Raw genomic sequence first — 17,607 nt, 5'->3', positions numbered from 1 at the left:
TAACATAGCTCGTGGCTCTTGTTCTGTGAATAAAACACAACTTTTCATGATATCTCTATGTCATGAATTATAGTTTTAAAGCTCATAGTCTCTGTTTTCTCCAAATGTGTTTTCTGATTTTGTCGTTGCTGAGGCCTTTTATGACAAAGTCTCTCCTGAGATGTCTGGGGATCCTCTCTCTCCTTTCTTATTTTAGAGTAAAACAGCTATGTGTAGTTGAATGGAGCTTTAATGACAGGCCTAACTTACTAATAATAGTTAATGAGCAGAACCCAATCATTTTGGGGGTATACCCCCAAGTATCAGATATATTGGCCTTTTTCTTGGGCTAGATGGTTTGTTTCCTCAGAATGGTTTCTTCAAATACTTACTATGAAGGTATAAAAAAAATCTTGAAGGATAATGAGGCTGAGGGTGTTCTCGTTTAATATGGAAACTTATCTTCTGCCCTAGGCTACATCTTATGAACTAAAACCCAGAGTGCACCTTCTCCAGAGAGTAAACTTCCCATATTCCACTAGGTAGAAAACGAAAGACTCTGGTGTGCAGAGGTGAAGAAAGGATCTGGAGACGCAATTGCAATCCTTCTGCTCCAATCCACCTCCCAGCTGTCAGAAGTACCCAGAACTGTTGGTGTTTCGAGATGTAACTAGACTGCATTTTTCTGCTCTTACCCACTCTCCACCCAGGAGATTGGGTCTCAGCATCATACAGTTTGCTGTCAGTTACCTTTGATCCATCCTCTTTCCACCTTCTAAAACTTTGTAGGTGACTCTTCTCCACTGTTGTCGCCTGTTTACTTGTCCCTTACAGGTTGCCATACTCTCTAGCCCTTAATTCTTATCTTAGTAAAATTTCAGGAGTGACCAGAAATAAGTGGTATGCTGAAGCCACCATACTACACTACAGAGCGCAATGGAGCTATGTATTCTGAGCATACCACATTTTTACTTGCAACCCTAACTCTGATATTACTGTTCCCCTACCTAACCTGCCCTTACCCCCCTCCCTTCTTCAATTTTCCAACTTTTATTGGTCCTTCAAAATTAAGCTCAGGCTATATCTTAGGCAGGAATCCTTCCCGCATCCTCCCTACACAAGCTGTGTTTATCTCTGACCTGATACACACCATATAGACCACACTGTGCTGAATAGATCAGCTTGCGCATCTGTCTCCCTCCCTAGACAAATAGTAAGTAGGTAAGACCTGTAACTTATTTGATGTTCTGCCTCTAGAGTGGGGAAGAACATCTGGCACATAATAGGTACTCACTAATATTTGTTCAACTGACCCATTTCCAGTAGCTCCATGTTGGAAGCATTTTTATTCTCGTAGGAGTGAAAAAAAAATGACTCTATTTATTTGCCAATGTCCAAATAAGGAAGGCTAATCAGAGAGTACCAGAAAATGAAAACAGCCAGATGTTTTTGAGAGCAAAAGTCCAGGAATACAAAATAGCTTCCAACAGGGTGATGTATGTTTTCCTAGTGATTCAAATGAATATATGCTTATTAGGCAGGGAGAGAGATTTAACAGGTTCCTCGGCTAATCCTGCAATTTTAAATCCATTTAAGATAATTTTCTTTATCTCAAATCTATTTTTCTCAGTAACCAGGATACTTAACTGATTTGTACAAAGCCCATTTGAAAAACAAATAATCTGCTCTAAACAAGGGCACACTCTGAATGGAAAAAGAGAGACACTACAAACCTTACAGAAAACGAAAAATCTGTTTGAGATGCCAAAGTGGACTCCTGCCTAGAAAATAGGTTTTCCTCCAGCATCTTGATTCTATGAGCAATTTCATTTCTCTATTTCACAAGGAGCAAATAAATAATTCTTAAATCTGAGCACACAGAACAAAGACTTTCCATAAGACAACTAAGGGGCAAACAAGCTGTTTAAAAAGTGAAAATCTCAGACAAAACAATATAAGCAGAAACCATCATGGGAGGTACTTTCTAATCTATCATCTGGCAAAACATTTTTTAAATGGGAGCACCCAGTTTGAGAAGGGCCAGTAAAATTCCAAAAGGGGTGGAGATTGCCATAAATTTTCTGTAGGGCAATATCACAATATGTGTCTAGAGCCTCCAAAAATACTCCTACAATGTGATCTAAGAATTATACATTAACAAGTGTGGATTAAGAAAACAAATATGAAATTAATACACATAAGGACCTAAATGGAAAAACATTCATCAAAATGTCATTTATAATAATAAAAAATAAAAATAATATAAATCCTGAACAATGAAAATAATGATCATAACTAATAACATCAGGAAATGCTCAAAATAATGTTGAATGGAAAAAAGATAAAACAATATATCACATGCTTTTAATCTGTAGAGAAAATTGACTTGAAGATAATATATGAAGATTTTACCAGTTGCTATTCTAGAGATCATGGTGATTTCTATTTTTTTAAGTGTATATATGTTTTTAATACATTTTATTGATTATGCTAATACAGTTGTCCCATTTTCCCTGCTTTATTTCCCTCTGCCCCGCACACCCCCTCCAACCTGCGTTCCTCCCCTTTAGTTTATGTCCATGGGTTATACATATAAGTTCTTTGGCTTCTACATTTCCCTTACTACTCTTAACCTCACCCTATCTATTTTCTACCTACCATTTATGCTGCTTATTCTCTGTCCCTTTTTCCACTCTCTCCCACTCCACCTCCCCTACTGATAACTCCCCATGTGATCTCCAATTCTGTGATTCTGATCCTGTTCTAGTTGTTTGCTTAGTTTGTTTTTGAGGGTTTTTTTAGGTTTGGTTGTTAATAGCTGTGAGTTTGTTGTCATTTTACTGTTCATATTTTTTATCTTCTTTTTCTTAGATAAGCCCCTTAACATTTCATGTAATAAGGGCTGGGTATGATGAACTCCTTTAACTTGACCTTATCTGGGAAGCACTTTATCTGCCCTTCTATTATAAATGATAGCTTTGCTGGGTAGAGTAATCTTACATGGAGGTCCTTGCCTTTCATGACTTCAAATACTTCTTTGCAGACCCTTCTTGCCTTCAAGGTTTCTTTTGAGAAATCAGCTGATAGTCTTATAGAAACTCCTCTGTAGGTAACTCTCTCCTTTTGTCCTGCTGCTTTTAAGATTCTCTCCTTATCTTTAATCTTGGGTAATGCAATTATGTATTTTGGTGTGTGCTTGCTTGGGTCCAACTTCTTTGGGACTCTCTGGGCTTCCTGGACTTCCTGAAAGTCGATTTTCTTTGCCAGATGGGAAAGTTCTCCTTCATTATTTGTTCAAATAAGTTTTCAATTTCTTACTGTTGTTCTTCTCCTTCTGGCACCCCTATGATTCAGATGCTGGAACATTTAAAGATGTCCTGGAAGTTCCTAAGCCTCTCCTCATTTTTTTGAATTCTGGTTTCTTCATTTTTTTCTGGTTGAATGTTTCTTTCCTCCTTTGGCTCCAAATCCTTGATTTGAGTCCTGGTTTCCTTCCCATCACTGTTGGTTCCCTGTAGATCTTTCTTTATTTCACAAAATGTGACCTTCATTGCTGCCTGGGTCTTTTTAATGCTGTTGAAGTACCCAGTGAGTTCCTGGAGCATCCTGATAACCATTGTTTTGAACTGTGTAACTGATAGGTTGGCTATCTCTTGGTCACTTAATTGTATTTTTTCTGGAGCTTTGAATTGTTCTTTCATTTGGGCCACTTTTTTTTGTCTCAGCACACGTGTTACATAGTAAGGAGCAGAGCCTTAGGTGTTCACCAGGGTGGGGCAACCCAGGTCACTGTGTTGTGACACTGTATGTGGGGATGGAATCTGAGAGGGAACAATGGTGCTTGCTCCGCCCTCTGCCAATTTTCAGTCACTTCCTCTGCTATCCACAATCAAATTGGGCCCTTCTGGTGCTGATTCCCAGGTGTGTGGGTTTGTGTACATTCTAGGACCCTGAGAATCTCTACAACAAACTCTCCTGTGAGGCTGGAAGTTTCTCCCACTGCCACCTCAACCCCCACAGGTGTTTTCAGTCAGAGGTTTTGAGGCTTTATTTCACCACACTGGAACCCTGGGTACACAGTCTGTCTCACTCCTCAGTTGTTCCTCCCTGTTTATCTGCACACAAATGTGGTACCACCCAGTCCACCAGCCGCTGCCTTGCCATGAGTCCTCTCTACCCAGCTGCCTATCTCCACCCCTCCTACTGGTCTGGATGAATGTTTCTTCCCTAACTCCTTGGTTGTTAGACTTCCATACAGTTTGATTTTCTGTCAGTTCTGGTTGGTTTTGTTGTTGTCCTTGTTTTGGTTGTGCAAGGAGGCACAGTGTGTCTACCTATGCCTCCGTTTTGGATGGAACTGATTTCTGCTTTTATTTAAATTATTTTTGTATTGCAGACCTTTCTACATGTTTCTGACTTTTATAAAAATGTAAATTTTTTACTTAGCTATTATTTCATAATCGACAGTACTCAGTATATTGGTTGTGGAGGAGAATGAGATAAAAGCCACCTCACTAGTTACAAGTACCATGAGAAAATGTCACAGACTGGGCCTGCACCACCCGCATGATCCAGCCAGCTCCTCTGCATGACTGAATCAGAACTTACTTGGTGGGTCGATAATCCGGAATGGAACGATCCAGTGAGATTTTTTCACTGAGGTAGGAATTGTAGCCATATTTCTCATGGGGTCCCTTGGCTTTTTCCTCTTCAGCCGGGGAAAGGGTAGCAGGAAGGCCCCCTTTGCCCCGCCCACCATAACCTTCAATGAGCCCAAGGGATTTGGATAAGCCTAGAAGAAAAGAGGGGAAAAAAGAATTGTTTGAAAACCACCATACCAGGGTCATTTAAGTTCAGAGGCAGCTTCAATGGAAACTTTACCATTATCTGTCACAGGAAAAGAAAACATATTCTCATTTTATCAGTCTTGGGAATATTCTCTGAACACATTTCTATTGAGAGGAAGAGCAAAGCAACTGTGAGTTGCGGGATTAGGTCCTATTGCCAGTGAGAAAACTCTCCCCGTTTTTGAGAACTAGGGCCTATAAAAGAGAGTGTGTAGACCGGGAGAAATGGGAACCAAGGAGGACACAGGACACGGGACAGAACTGGGGCCTGCTGGCCTCTCTCCACCATCAACTTGGTCAGGAGACACTTGATACAACACAGGACAAGAAAAGTCAGTAACAGGAAACTGCCAAAATGCAGGTGTTTTTACTTCATTTGAACAGAGGACAATATACAGATTGATTTTATCATGAGTTTAAAGTGTGTAACAGCCTGACACAGTTCTTTACCTTATGGTTTTACTTACATTTCATCTAAATGGCAAAGTGAATACAAAATGCTTGAGAATAAATCACAGAGGATAAAACCCCATAAAAGAGTGATTGTGCCAAGTAGAGTAGGAGGCCCCTGTCACAAGCCTCACTGAGCAACTGCAAGCTCCTGGATGGTGGCAGCTTTATAACTATTGTTCCATGATACGATAAACAGCTTGATGGGCAACTTTTAAATCCTAGAGTTATAAGAGGTTTTATTACTTAGCTAGAAAACTTTTGTTGTTAAGTGCTCTCATTCCATTTGGCCATTTCAAATGCCCAAGCTACTTAGTACACATACACACACACACACACACACACACACACACACTCACCACAGGACTCTATCCACAAAAGACTCACTGCTGCCACTAGCAAGAAGAGCATGGACTACAGCCATAGACAGCTCCCTCAGCCTTCACAGTGGGCAGCCCACCTAGCCTAGGAGAATTCCAACCTCTCAAGAAGGCATCTCCAGGCAAATTAAAAGCCCACAGATCTGCTCAGATCACATGGTCCCCTTTATCACATAATGGAAAGACTTATAGTTATTCCCTTTCTTGCTTCTCTAAAAGAAGAAATTTATTTTCTATGATATCAGGATTAGAAAGCAAAGGTTGAGCAAGCATCTCAGAGTCTAACTCAGGTAAACATTATTTTTCCGCCTGAGAATCTTTTCCATTGTCCACTATACTCTTTGGGAACTCTGACATCTTTTCTGCCTGCCACCAGCCCAAATAGAGGCACCATCAGCTGAGAATTCAATTACTCCTGCACTTCCTACAAGCTTCCTGGTCTTTAATCTCTTGTTCCACATCAATGTGCAACAAACATTCCAATAACATTACTTTCACCATGCTCAAAAAATCTGTGAGAACTCTTTCCATTTCAAGTACAAACACCTGTGCTAGGTTTTAACCCTACATTACTAGGGGGTGTAGAATGCTACAGCTACTTTGAAAAGTAGTTTGGCAGTTATGCAATATGTAATATGACCCAGCAAGTCCACTCCTAGGTATATACCCAAAATAAATGGAAAGATATGCCTACACAAAAACTCACACACAAATGTTCAAAGCAGCAGAATTCATGTAACTAAATGCTCATTAACTGAAGACTGATAAACAAGATGTGAAATATCCATACAGTGGGATATAATTGGAAATAAAAAATAATGAAAGAGTGATATACATACAACATGGGTGAACCTTAAAAACATTATGCCAAGTAAACAAAGCTAGTCAGCAAATAGCACATATTGTATGATTCTATTTCCATGAAATGTATGGAACATGCAAATCTTTAGAGACACAAAGTGGATTAGCATATGCTTAGGGCTGAGGGGGTTAGGGGAAGAAATGGGGAGCAACTCTAATATGTGTGGGGTATTTTGAGTGATGGAAATATTCTGGAGTGAAAACTCATTAAATTGTACTCTTTTTAAGTGGATGAATAATATGGTATGTGAAAAATTCAATAAAACTATTGAAAAAACCTACTCTGATAGACAATTCTGTTTCCAGCAAGATGGGAGGTTAAAAGAACATGAGAACTTTCCAGTAAAGTACCTAGAACTTCTGACTTAAAAAAACTTTTAAAATATTTTAAATTCATAGCTCAGCTTGCAAGAATGAAAGGGAAACTTTCAGAGGTAAGTTAAAATTGGAGTGGAGCCTTTATCTGCTGGGGTAGGATGAAGGAGGGGTTTCTCATTAACTAAAGGCTGGAGTGTTAGGGCTCATATATGCATAGACATGAAACTTTTTTATGCCTTAAATGTTTCATAGTAATTTTTAATTATGAAGGTATGAGTTTCTTCTGTCCACCCAAGAGCTGTTTGGAGAACCTATTTGGTTATAGGGTCTTTGTATAACCAAATTAAGATTGCTGATATTCTTATATGAAGAGAGAAATTTGGACACAGAGATAGAGACAGTCACAAAGAAGGAAGAAGGCCATTTGACAAGGGAGACAGAAATTGGGGGCTCAGCTGCAAGCCACAGAATGCCAGGGTCTGTCCCCAACTCTCAGAAGCTACAAGAGGCATGAAAGGATTCTTCCCCAGAGCCTTCAGAGGTCATGGCCTGGCCAAACCTTTATGTTGGTTTTCTAGCCTCCAGAACTGTGAGATGATACACTTTTGTTGTTTTAAGCCACCAAAATTGTGAACAATTAGTGAAAAAAAAAGAAAGAAAGAAAAGAAGAACACAGGAAACTAATACAATGAATATTGAGAGAGAGAGAGAGAGAGAGAGAGAGAAACAGGGTGAAAATGGATAGAGAAAATATATACCAGGCAATTACCAAAAGAAAGGTGGAGTGGCTCTCTTAATATCAGATAAAAGAATTTAGAGCAAACAGCCTCATGGGGATAAACACAGTCGTTGCCTAATGGAAAAGTAACAGTCCACCAGGAACCTGGGAAGAATTATAAACTACCATGCACCTAGTGGTATAGCTTCAAATTATATACAGCAAAAACAGACACATTACAACACAGACCAACAAAAGCACAATCATAGTGGGAAATATTAACACGTCTCTGAGTACTCAACAGAGGAGAAGGACAAACATTTAGCAAAAATACAGAGGAACTGAACAACGGAATAAACAAGCTTGATCTGATGGGCTCTGCAGCTGACTTAATAAGTACGTGTTCCCTAGCAGGGCATATGGGACACTCAAACAATTGACAGGCTACAGATAAGTCTCCCTATCTTACAGATAATCTCTAAACATAAAGCAATTAAAAAAAAACAAATACCAATAGTAAAATACCACAAGGAATTCACATATTTTGGCAATGTACAAAGTCTTTTAAAACAATCATGGGTCAAGTAGTTTATCAGCGTGTCACTAGAAGATACATGAAACTCATAGAATTTTTAGGATAGTGCTAAAATAATACTTGGAAGGAACTTTGTCAATGCATATATTGGCAGAGGGGAGGAAAGGCTGATAATTAATGAGGTAAGTATCTAATCCAAGTAGTAATTGAAAGAAGAGAGGAAACCTAAAGAAAGCAATAATGAACAAAAGAAAAAAAACTTAATCACACACAAAAGAAAGACAGACAGAAAGGAAGGAAGAAGTAAAAGGGAAGGAGGGAGGGAGGGAAGAAAGAGAGAGACAGAGAGAGAGAGAGAAAGAGAGGGTGCACATGTTCCTTTCAGGGAGGATTCATCTATTCATCACAGCAGACACAAAGCTTAGGGGCCCCAGGATTTTTAGGGACCCAGGAAAAGGTTTGATTTTCTTTTAAAGTCATAACAGTGCAGTCATATGACATAATTTTAATTTTTTTTTTACTGTGGAAGGAACCCATGAAGGCCAAAGTTCCCAGGGCCCACAGAAATCAGAATCTAGCCCTGACTCTTGAATTTAGAATTTTACCTGGAAGGTGGATAGCACAAGGCACTAGGCACTAACAGTAATAACTAGTACTGTTTATTGAGCATCTATTGTGTGCTGGGTACCCTATTAAGCACTACTTAAACTCATTCATTATGTCATCTGATCTGATAACTTCATGAGGAAGGTATTAGAATCATCTCTAGGTTACAAATGGGACAGTGAGTCTGAGAATGTAGTGACTTTGTTAAAGTTCCATGGCTGAGAAAGGAAGATAGGCCTGGGTTCTGGATACAGTCAGAAATATAAAGGAGGATAGACCTGGATTCTGGACAGTCAGAGATATAAAGGAGGACAGAGCTGGATTTTGGGTACAATCAGAGATATAAAGGAGGATAGACCAGGGTTCTGGGTACAGTCAGAGATATAAAGCAGGATAGACCTGGATTCTGGTTATAATTCGAGATACAAAAGAGGATAGACCTGAGCTCAGTGACAGATAAGGAGACTAGTTCCAGGGCTTTTGCAGCAGCCCAGACAAGGAATGGGAGGGTCTCCTTTAAGGCAGTGGTGGTGATCAAGAGAGTAGAGATTGAGAAATATTTAAGAGATACCATCACAAGACAAGAGACAGACAAGTGTAACAGTGAGGGAGAGGGAAGAAGTGAGTGAGCCTAGGATTTCCAGTGGAAGGCCTGGGTGGTGAAACCACTCACAAGGATGAGCATACAGAAGAAAGCCTGAGGAGTTCCATTCTCTACATGTGGTACATGGGGCACCCATGGGACACTTGCATCAGATTGAATGTCCAATGGGGAGCTGAAACACATGAGAATGGAAGTTCAGATGGCTGAGGAGGCCCCAGATATGAACCTGGCACCATCAGCATGGAAGGGATGGTTGGCATGGTAAAGGGTGGGGATTGGGCAGGTGAATGCTGAGCAGCAAGAAGGAGAAAGATAGACAATACTCAGGAAGTGTTCTCTGACCACACTCCTCGAGTATACTTCCACTATATCTACAGTAGGAATCGCACACTTCAAAGCTTATTTCTTCTCTGCTCTAGAGGCCTGTTCTGTCATCAAAGCTGCATTTGAAGCTCAAGACTTCAAGGAACTGAGGCTTAAACAGTTACAGAATCATCTCAATATGAACCAAGTGGTTAAACTTCCTGCTTGTCTTCATATACCCATTTGCCCACTCTCCACTCAGTGATGATTGTTGTTTAGACTTATATTTTTTCAATGCTTTTATATCCATTTTCCTATTAGATATGCAGGGTAGATATGACCATGATCATTTTAGAGATAATGGAGGCTCAGATGGATTACTTGGCCATCCAAAAGTAATGGAGACAGAATACAATGTTCCTCCCAACCTTGAACACACACACAAATGATCTATTCGAGAAAGGCTGTGGGAAAGAAGAGCCTAACACCAAAAACAAGATGAAAAGTGGTAAATAAATGGTAGGAAGCTCATAAAAAGAATATTATACAGCAATGAAAACAAATGGCTTGTAGATAAATGGAAGAATATCATAGACTCAATGTAAAGCAAAAAGTAAGCATCAGAAGATGCACTTAACTCCATTTATACAAAGTTTCAAAAACTAATCAAAATACAGTTTAAGGATATAAACTTATATAGTGAAACTATGAATATCCACAAAAAAGAGAGTGTATTATGACTGGGGAAGGACACACAAAGGAACTTAAAAGGTCTGGTAACGCTCCATTATAAAGCCAGGGGTGGCTATGACTAGTAATCATTATATAATTATTATCTGACATGTACGTAGTATATGCTATCTGTGGGCTATTGCATAATTTTTAAGAAGATTATAAAGAGAGCACTGATGGTGGTTTTTCTTCTGGCTTTATGGACTTCTGTTCATTCACCTTGAGTTTCCCTTTTCCTTCCCCAGTACTTGCTTCCTCTTCTTACAAGCCACAAACTCAGCCTTCTGTGGTTCTCCTGCCAGCATTGGGGCCCAAGAATCAAGGAAGGAAACTATTGGAGTGGGGCAGAACTGGCCTTCAACTCAGCAGCTTCAGTGGAAAACATCTGATTCTTTTCTTATTTCATCTGTGTGGTTTGGTCAGCATGTCTTTTTCTTCCCTTTATGGTATAGCATTTCTTTTGTCCAGTCTAAAGAGATAGCTTCCAACCCCAAGTCATCAAATACTGCCTTGGAGCTAAAGTGCATCTCAGATGTGCTTGCCCAGCATGCTCCCATGGGCAGCCTTTCCAATGCAGACAGAGGGTCTGGGGAGGAAATTTATTATAAAATGGCATAGGAATTAAGGCCAGGAATGCATGCTAATCCCACCAAGGATACACTGAGAACAAGGGCTCCCAGTGAGATTTTATTCTCCTTCCTGTGTCATTATTTCCTCCATTACGAAAGTCGCCCATTTAGCAGCCTTAAAAAGATCATTCCTCACAGTGCGATGTGACAATGAGGACTTATATGTTTTGTGGTCCATGTACTCCCATTCCCCTCAATTTAATCTGCCAAAATGGTTCAACAAGGCAGCAAAAATTTTCACTGGCATTTTAATGTGCTTACTTAGCAGGTCCAGGAAACTATTGGCAAAGATAAATAAAAGTTCAAGATCATCAACAAGGCTCAAGTTGGTCTTCACTTTGCTGGGAAAAGTTGCCATGGGTGCAAGTTGGGATGATTCCATGAACCAGGGAGCCTTGTTTTCTGAAAAAACCCTTTGCTCTTTGGCCAGAAGCAGTGGCAGCCATTGAAGACCATATGAACTTGTAGGCATGGAAGCTGCAGTTGGCAAAGGGAAGAAGCAGCAAGGAGGGAAAGGGGGAGGAGAGTGGAGTGGCTGTTTGGTACCAGGCCTTGGAGGACTCATGATTCCCTTCTTCTGTGTCAGGCAGTGCCTCCTGAGTTATCTTAGCTGAAGACAGCAGAACCAAGGGGTGTTATTAGACAAGATGATGAGGAAAAAGGGAGGAAGAATAAATTGATGTCAGTCATCTCATAGCACCTATAGTGAATATTCTTCATGTTTCTCTCCATATCCACTCTCTACCTTTTCCCCCGCTGCATGCTCCAGGAGTGAGACCTGTATAGACAGCATCAAGCACCCTTGCCTTGGGTTGGGTTCAACCAACAGGTGACAACTTGAGGAGGATGATGAATAGAAAGAGGGAGAGGTTGGGGCATTTATTCCCCCAGCTCCTTCCCAATGGGCAGTGGTGGTCGAGGCTGCATTCTTTCACACCCCAGCTGCAATCAGGCAGCCTTCTCCTAGGCTTCATCCAGGGTCACAGCTAAGCCCGTGTTCTGTCATCTGCTCCCTCCACTGGCCCCTTCACCCCTTGGCATGGCAACCCCCTCCTCCTCTGCTGCCAGCCTTAGAGTAATTCACTGTCTCTTGTCATTCCTTGCTGATTTCCCTTAACTCTGCCCAAACCTTTGTAAATGTTTTGCTAAATCTCTTCACTCACCCCACCTAGTGTGCCATCTGTTTCCTGCTTGAATCCTGACAGACATAGCATCTTACCTATCCCTACGGGAAGACTTCTGGTATTCTCTTTAATGGCAGGGATGTGGTCACCTTGGTGCCTGACACATTAAAAGGTCTTAAAATCTTTTGAGTATATGGATGACTACAGACAAGATCTGGAGATTGAATTTGGGGCTATTTATTATAAAGTGATGTCAATAAAGAAAATTAAAAATCCATGAGAAAAACATCTACTAGGAGAAGAGGGTAAGATTACTATGATGGTATGTTTATATTCATAAAGAGGAAGAGAGTCTGCCCTGATGTCACACACAAAGCAAGTCTGGGAAAGGTCATTTGATTTGGCAGTGGAAAGGGCCCTGGTGACCCTGCAGATGGCCATGCCAGGAAAGTAAGTGCTTCCAGGGTGCTAAAAAAGGCAGGATGCCAGATTTGTCCGGAAAAAGTCTAGCCATTGTTCATGTAATAAAAACAGTTTGCATGACATCGATGTAACCCAGTGTAACCCAGCAGCCAAGGAGAATGGACTGGAATGAGCATATGTGAACAATGACAACTTCACTGTACTAGTCAGTGGGGTGGTAGATGCCACTGAGTGGGCATGTGTACTGTGTGGCCATCACATTCAAAATGACTGAGCAAGTAGAGCAATGAATCTGCATCACATTTTGCATTAATCTTGAACATTGCTCTGCAGAAACTATTTGGATGATTCAGAAGGCCACAGCTATGGGCAAGTGGTGGTTGGCAGTTTCATCATGAATATGTGCCAGCTCATGCATCACGTCTCGTGTAGAGTTTTTTGTTGAAACATTAAATCACCCAGGTGACTCAGCGCCCCCTATAGCCCAGACTTCTTAATGTCCTTGGTGTCCTGGGACTTCTGGCTTTTCCCAAAACTAAAATCACCCTTGAAAGTAAAGAGATTTCAGACCATTGATGAGATTCAGGAGAATACAATGGGGCAGCTAATGGCAACTGGGAGAGCTGTGTGAGGTCCCAAGGTCCCTACTTTGAAGGGGACTGAGGCATCATTGTCCTGTGTACAGTGTCTCTTGTATCTTGTATCCTCATCAATAATGTCTCTGTTTTTCATAGTACATTGCTGGGTACTTTCTGGATGACCTCGTATATACTGGGAGGTGAGGCTCTAAGTTTTTTTTCTCAAATAGTCATCAAATTTTCCAAACACTAAGTAATAAAAAGAACCTCCATTTCTGAAATTTTAGAAATTTCCTTGTAGTGCAGTCAACACCTAATATCTGCACAACATCCCACGTGGATGGTGGAGCAGCTCTGTGTCCATGGAGCCCGGGGGGTGCCGGAGGTGCACACTCTTGATGCCTGCACGGCAAGAGAATCACTCGGTCCACGTCTGTCTGCAGTTGCACCCAAGCTACAAAGGTTCCATAGTGGTGGCAAAAGTAAAGAGCCAAGGTTCTAAATCAGCTCCCAGCTGCCTTCGCCCCTCCCTTCATACAACTAAGGACATAAGTTTTTCTGGGGTCACAGTTTAAACTTATGAGTTTAGAGGTAGCTGGCACTATTATTTTAGAAACAGGGATGGTACTCAAAACAGATGGACCAGATGTTTCCAGAAGAGACAGAGGCTGCATCAAATGCAACCTGGGGCCTTGTCAAATCATGAAGTTGCCCATCAGCTCAGCAGCCACAGCCCAGTGTGGGAAGACCACCTACCCCCCACCCCGCACACACACATAGCCAGAGAGTTGTCATGTCATAGGGCTTTTAGTTGTACAAGCATGTGTTAGGTGGTCTCTGCAGGAAGGCCCAACGCCTCTTCAAGGCCCGAGAGCCCCAGGGAGATCCCATGATGTGAAAGGATTTGGAAGTTGATGAAAGTTATAGACAATCAGGGTGCTGCAGCCATAAGCTGAATAGAGAGCAATAATTCCAGGTTTATTCCTGGCCCACTTCCATGTCTGCCCGGGAGAGTGCAGAGCCTTTCTGAGGAAGCCAGCCTCATAATAGAGATAAATAGGACATCTGAGAAGTGCTTGAAGAGGGGCCAAGAAGGGACTTAGCCTACCAGCTAGTAAAACATACTGAAAAGCTCTAATAATGAAGATAGTGAGATAATGGAACAGGAAATGACAGGCAGATCGATGAAACAGAAAAGCTAGTCCATAAATATTGCTGAAAAAGGGAGAGGATAGCACCATTTTGGACACAAATGTTAGTGATAATTAGTTAAACTGACAAATATTCACTAGATAAAAAGCAGCATACTAAGCACTTTCATTATAATATATCATATATACAATATTTGCTAAACATATATGTTAACTATATATTTGCATTAAGTCTATATATTTAAATTAACTTAATTCATATACATAATATTTTAAAAGTCATTACTCAAATGCCCCTTGGTGCTAGTTCTTACATCTCTTGTCTCTGTCCTTCCCTTCCTTGCCATCCCTCTTGCTACCACCTGGATTCAAGCTCAAGTCATTTCTTCCTTAAGTTATTGCAGTCAACTGCTAACAGTCTTTAGAGTGAGCATTCTCACCTGCAAACCTGATTATTGCTTGCTTAAAGTTCATTAGTGCATTCCTGCTGCCTATGGGGGGAAAAATCCAAAAATCTTCATGTAATATGCAAAGCTGCTCATTAGCTGATTCCTTACCCAGTCTCATCCTCTGCCTTTACCTCTGTAGCACTCCCTGCTTTAGAAATCCCACTCTCTTCTGATGCTTCTGAAGCTGCTGCCCCTTGGTGCTGCTGCCAGTCATCCTTCCTACTCACCACAGCCCTGCGGACCCTTTCTCAACACCACCCTGCCCAGAGAGCCCAGTGCTGCTCCTTGGTGGCAATCTCAGCCTCAGCATTGCTCATATCATATTACATTTGTTGACTGTTCACTCACAAGAGCACAGGACTCTGTGAACAGGAAGACATCTCTGCTCTTGTATGTGGTCTGGCACAGAGAAGCACTTCATACATGCTGTACCAAGAATGAATGGCTGAATGTGCAAAGTGAGTGAATAAATGAAAAAATCAACGAATTACCAGCTGGGTTGGCCAAACACAATAGTATGTTTCAGGGCTGATACAGAAATCTCCTGGAGACAGCCAGAATTGGTAAGCATGCTTCATGAACTCAGGTCAAATCATTATTGATTCCCCAGTTCACATGTTTGTACAAGGATCTTGACATTTCTTGACATCTATATTATGATGATTTTGACATTCTCTGTCCTATATCCTCAGTATTTCCAGACAAGATGGCCCAAAATTTATGTTAGTCTTAATATTTTGAATGAAGTCTTAAGAGTTCAACGTGGTGAAAGAGAACTGAGTAAATTGTTCCTGAAGTCTGACACCAGCAGTACACTGGGAGTCCAACTTAGAATCCTGAGTTGGAAGGTAGGATATGTCAGCTGGCAAGACCCCTTGGATCTGGTGCAGGAATTCCAGAGAGAGGCCACTCCGCTTGGATTGTGTTCCTCCCAGAACGAAGAACTCACCACCTTGTAGAGCAGGGCATTCCTGATTTACAGCTCATATAGATAAAATTTCAAAAGTATGTAGATCAGTTTCTTTTACACAGTGGTCTTATTTCCCTCCTCTACATGTATCATGCATCTAATTACACTTTCATGTAATTTTGAAATATTGCAAGACATTTTCATGACCTATCCTCATATCTTCTTTTTCACAGGCTAAACATATCTGCTCTTCCAACCATCTTTATATGATTAGTGTTTTCAAATTTCCCATGATTTCTTAGTGTCTTCAGGCTTCCATAACAAAATGCTATAGACCGAGTAGTTTACACAGTAGACATCTATTTCTCACAGTTCTGGAGTTCAGGGGCTGGCAGACCTGATTCCTGGTGAGGGCCCTCCCTCTGGACTGCACACAGCAGCCTTCTCACTGTGTCCTCACATGGTAATGAGAGAGCAAGCTTTGGGGTCTCCTCCTCCTTTTATAAGGGTGCAAATCCCATCACAGGGGACTTACCCTCATGACCTCACCCAGTCCTAATTACCCCCCAAAGGCCCCACCTGCTAATACTATTGCAATGGTGGGTAAGGCTGCAATGCGTGAATTGAGAAGGGAATACAAACACGCAGTTGGTAATACATGGCCATTCACTGCAGAACTCTGTCCTAGAAGACAAAACGATGACTAATAGGTCTTTGGCTGGGTGCTCCCCACCCCACCCCCTACTCGCCCCCCAGAGGCCTGAATATTGGACATACATTTTTGCCCATTAAACAAACTGTTCATACAGCATTTGCAGTTCCAAGAGATATGAATCATTGTTATGTGCTTGAAGTGTCTCTGGAACAAACTGTCCATAAATTTTCAAATTGCAGTTTTATTCAAAATGACATGTCTTACATGTATTATGAACTTTATTCTTCCTGGAATCTTTCTACAAAGGTTATTTAATTTGTTCCTCAGAATAGCACCAGCCATGTTCAGCAGATGAGAAAAGGGAGGCCCAAACAAGAACCAAAAAATGTTTCTGGGGACACTGAAGACAGTCAGAGGTGGATTTAGAACCCAGGTAGGTATTTCAGGTCGCCAAGCGTGGCTTCAGGAAGTGCACTCTCAGATTTCACACCACTATGATGAAGAGGATTAAAAAGACCACACTCAGGGCCCAATTAACACAGGCACACACTTCCCACTGTGTGGAGGTGATAAACACAGAGCCCTGGCCAGTTCCCCACTCTGGCTGATGCATCCACCTGAGTGTGTAGGCGAAGGGAACATTTCTAACAAAACAAAGACTTTGGCAATTGTCAGGATGGCTTGGAGCAGGTGGATGAAAGACACTGGCTGCACAGGTTAATTGTGTCACTTAGCCCCACGTCACTTATAAAATTACCTAAGGGGTGAAAAGCTGACCTAGAGCCAGGTGGGAAATGTGCTGAATTGAAGGACAGCCCTGTCAAGACCTAAGAAATGTGCTGGAGTCAAATGTGAAAGGCCCTGCAGGCCAGGCTGTGGGCCACCCTCACTCAGCACCTGCTCAGCCCAACAACCTTCAGAGGAAATTTCTGCTCCTCTCTTCTCATGCCCCAGGCCCCAACACAGGGGTTAATGTGAGAGGTTAAAGAGCAGGGACAGAGGGCAGTGAAAGTATAACCCTAACCTCCATCAAATTCTGCAAAAAGCCTATAATTTTTTAATACCCCATGATCTACAGATTTAGAGTGACAACAACCGTGTTGTGTCATAAAGGGTAAATTATGAAATCAGAAGAGAGATAAGAAAGAACAAAACATAACAAAACTGAACCACAGCAGGAAAATGTTGCTATGTCCTTCAGCCCCCAAAATCATCAGCATCACCTCCCTTCCACACACCCACCCACCACCACCATGACCATCCCTAGTTAATTATTACAACCTGGAAACAATAAAATACCTACTCTCAAAGAGCTATTCAGAAGCACCAGAAGTTTAAAAAAGAAACATCCAGTT

General features: G+C 41.4%; 1 protein-coding gene across 1 annotated transcript in view; it reads right to left on the bottom strand.

Moving 5' to 3' along the window:
• Positions 1-17,607, bottom strand: part of GALNT17 (polypeptide N-acetylgalactosaminyltransferase 17) — a 428,715-nt gene that overhangs the window by 268,900 nt on the left and 142,208 nt on the right. The window contains exon 2 of the mRNA XM_028526697.2: positions 4,588-4,771. Coding sequence (XP_028382498.1) covers positions 4,588-4,771 — 184 coding nt within the window. The remainder of the gene's footprint in view (positions 1-4,587; positions 4,772-17,607) is intronic.

This window comes from Phyllostomus discolor, chromosome 3 (assembly GCF_004126475.2).
Source record: "Phyllostomus discolor isolate MPI-MPIP mPhyDis1 chromosome 3, mPhyDis1.pri.v3, whole genome shotgun sequence".
NCBI lineage: Eukaryota > Metazoa > Chordata > Mammalia > Chiroptera > Phyllostomidae > Phyllostomus > Phyllostomus discolor.
Note: the sequence above shows the minus strand (reverse complement) of the source record. Positions and strands in the feature narration are given on the sequence as shown.